This window comes from Octopus sinensis, linkage group LG5, assembly GCF_006345805.1.
Source record: "Octopus sinensis linkage group LG5, ASM634580v1, whole genome shotgun sequence".
Lineage (NCBI taxonomy): Eukaryota > Metazoa > Mollusca > Cephalopoda > Octopoda > Octopodidae > Octopus > Octopus sinensis.
In genome coordinates, this window is record NC_043001.1 from 117,804,028 (window position 1) to 117,806,348 (window position 2,321).

A 2,321-nucleotide genomic window follows, 5' to 3' on the forward strand; every position below is an offset into this window, starting at 1 on the left:
GAATTATATGAATTAAAGTAGAAAGACATTACACTAATATGCAGAAATTATTTCAGTCGACTATACCTCTTGTTTGCAAAATCTTTAACCGTGTACGATTGAGAGAAACGGTTCAGCGTTCAAATCCAGCTAGCCTCGATTCTGATTAGCCGTATTTTCCTTCAGTTAATCTCTAAAACACAAAGCAGATTCGATGTATTATAAATAGTATTTTATTAGCAATGTTATGAAAAGAATTTATCAAGACTTAAAATTGATCCTAGGTTTTCCTACTTTTCGCCTCTTCAACGATCTTCATGGATTTCAATTTAGCCTCTGCGTGTGAAATATATTTCTCGTTTTGGGCCTCCGTCAATTCAAAGGCTAAATTCTCATCTTGTGCACCCATGTAATCCAACGGAAATTTCATTTCATATACTTCTTCTCCATCACCAACCTCCATTTCGGAAATTATGGTATCGATAGTTGGCTTGGGCCGCAATTCTTCGATGATGTCTTCAAGTTTTTCTTTTGCCTCAGTTAGAGTTTGGCTGTTTATTGCAACCGGAAATGCTGTTGCAATATGGTCACAAAGGTCTTTCTTCACACTTTCATATTGGTCAAGTAGATCTTTTATTTGCAAACTCCGTTTGTGTACGCTGAAATGACGTTCTTTGCCCATTAGGTACAAATTCCTGATTTCATAAATCCAGTCATTCATTTTATCTAATTCCTGTGATCTTTTAATCTCAGCGGCTTCCATATTTTCTTTGATGTGACGAATTTCTTCTTTTTTGCAAATGAGAGTTTCAAGAGCCTGATTTATAGCAGCCATTAACTGCTCTTTGGCACTATTTTCCCAGTGAATTCTTGGGGGTAAATCATCTAACTTTTTAATATCAAGCTCTGATTTTATTGCTTCATTCATGTCTTTAAGTTTAGTAAATTTAACCTCTGTGTCTTCTAGTTCCTTTTTTATAGATATCATTCGATTTTCTTTCAATTCTCGTTCGGCCTCATTTATACCCGTATCTTTATTAGATTTTTCTGTCTTCAATTTTTTATTTTTCAATTTTTTTTCTTCCAAATTAGACTCCTGAGTTTGTTTACCAACGATTAGAAGACGTTTTGTGTTTTCTAATTCTGTTTGCGCTTTTAAGCATCTTTTGGCTTCATTTTCATATAAAATCGATAGCTCTCCTAGTTCCTTTTTCGCCTCAGTCAAACCCTTTTCACTCAATTCTAGCTCATGAGGAATATTAATCAATTCTTTCTTCATTTGATTGACCAAATATTTATAAGTAGCGACAGTGTTACATGCCATCTCCCATTTGAAGTTTACTTTGTTGTAGCTATTGTATATCGTACGAAGCCGCTGAAGCAAATTGTCTTCATAAGTACTTTGCTTTTGTTTAACGCTTTCAAAAAAGCATATTTTTTTATTGCAATCTTCCATACTATCCTCTTTCTTCTTGGTTACATATTGTGTCAAATTTAAATTCCTGAGATTATGGCACAACTTATCTAAACTTTTTTCTACAGTTTCTTGAAGAGTATGTTTTCGCTTCTGTGCCATTTCACCATTATCTCCGGCAGGTGAAGTATCTTGAACATCTTTGTACAAAGATTTCACCAATTCTTCTCGCTTGAGAAGGTTTTCTTCCACTAATTTTGCCATGATAGTATTATTTTCTTTGATTAAATTATCGAGATACTCCATAACAGATTTAGCTTCTCTTTCGTTTAATTCAATTCTTGATTTAATGTCTTTTAATAAATCAGGCAGGGTTCGTGCCTTCTTCGTGTACTTCCCATAGTTTGGCTTTCGAATCCAGAAGTCAATTCTGGCTTTGTCTGTAAAATTACTCATTGTTGATGTTTTGATCTAATTTGATTTAAGTATCAAAAGATATTGAAAATATACACAATACAAAACAGCAAAGAAATGATTGAAATTTTCCACTCTGAGTCAGTTAGCAACCTTTGCAACCACTTTTACATGAATGCTCTAAAATCATTAAGAAATCCGGATTTTCCTTCCATTGGAGCACATTTTAATATTCATGATTTAATATATTTCATTTAGGAGTTATTTTCTGTTGATTAACAATAATAAAAAACGAAAAATTCAACATTAAAACTATCTTAAGACAAAATAAATTCTCTAGTGATCAACCAACACAAACTCACAACCATTCACTCCTGTTCTGTGGACAAGAGATTAAGAAGAACAAACTTAGGTAGCGTCGTCATTTAAATTCAAATAAACGCAGTGAGAACAATTAAAGCTGTTTGCTTATTGATTAAAAGAAGCATATGCATACACACATACACACGCACAC

General features: G+C 33.2%; 1 protein-coding gene across 1 annotated transcript; it reads right to left on the minus strand.

The window, feature by feature from the left end:
• Positions 1–259: 259 nt before the first annotated feature.
• LOC115212251 (kinesin heavy chain-like) lies at positions 260–1,849 on the minus strand. The gene has a single exon (XM_029781089.1). The coding sequence runs from the start codon at positions 1,847–1,849 to the stop codon at positions 260–262; it is 1,590 nt and encodes a 529-aa protein (XP_029636949.1).
• Positions 1,850–2,321: the final 472 nt, after the last annotated feature.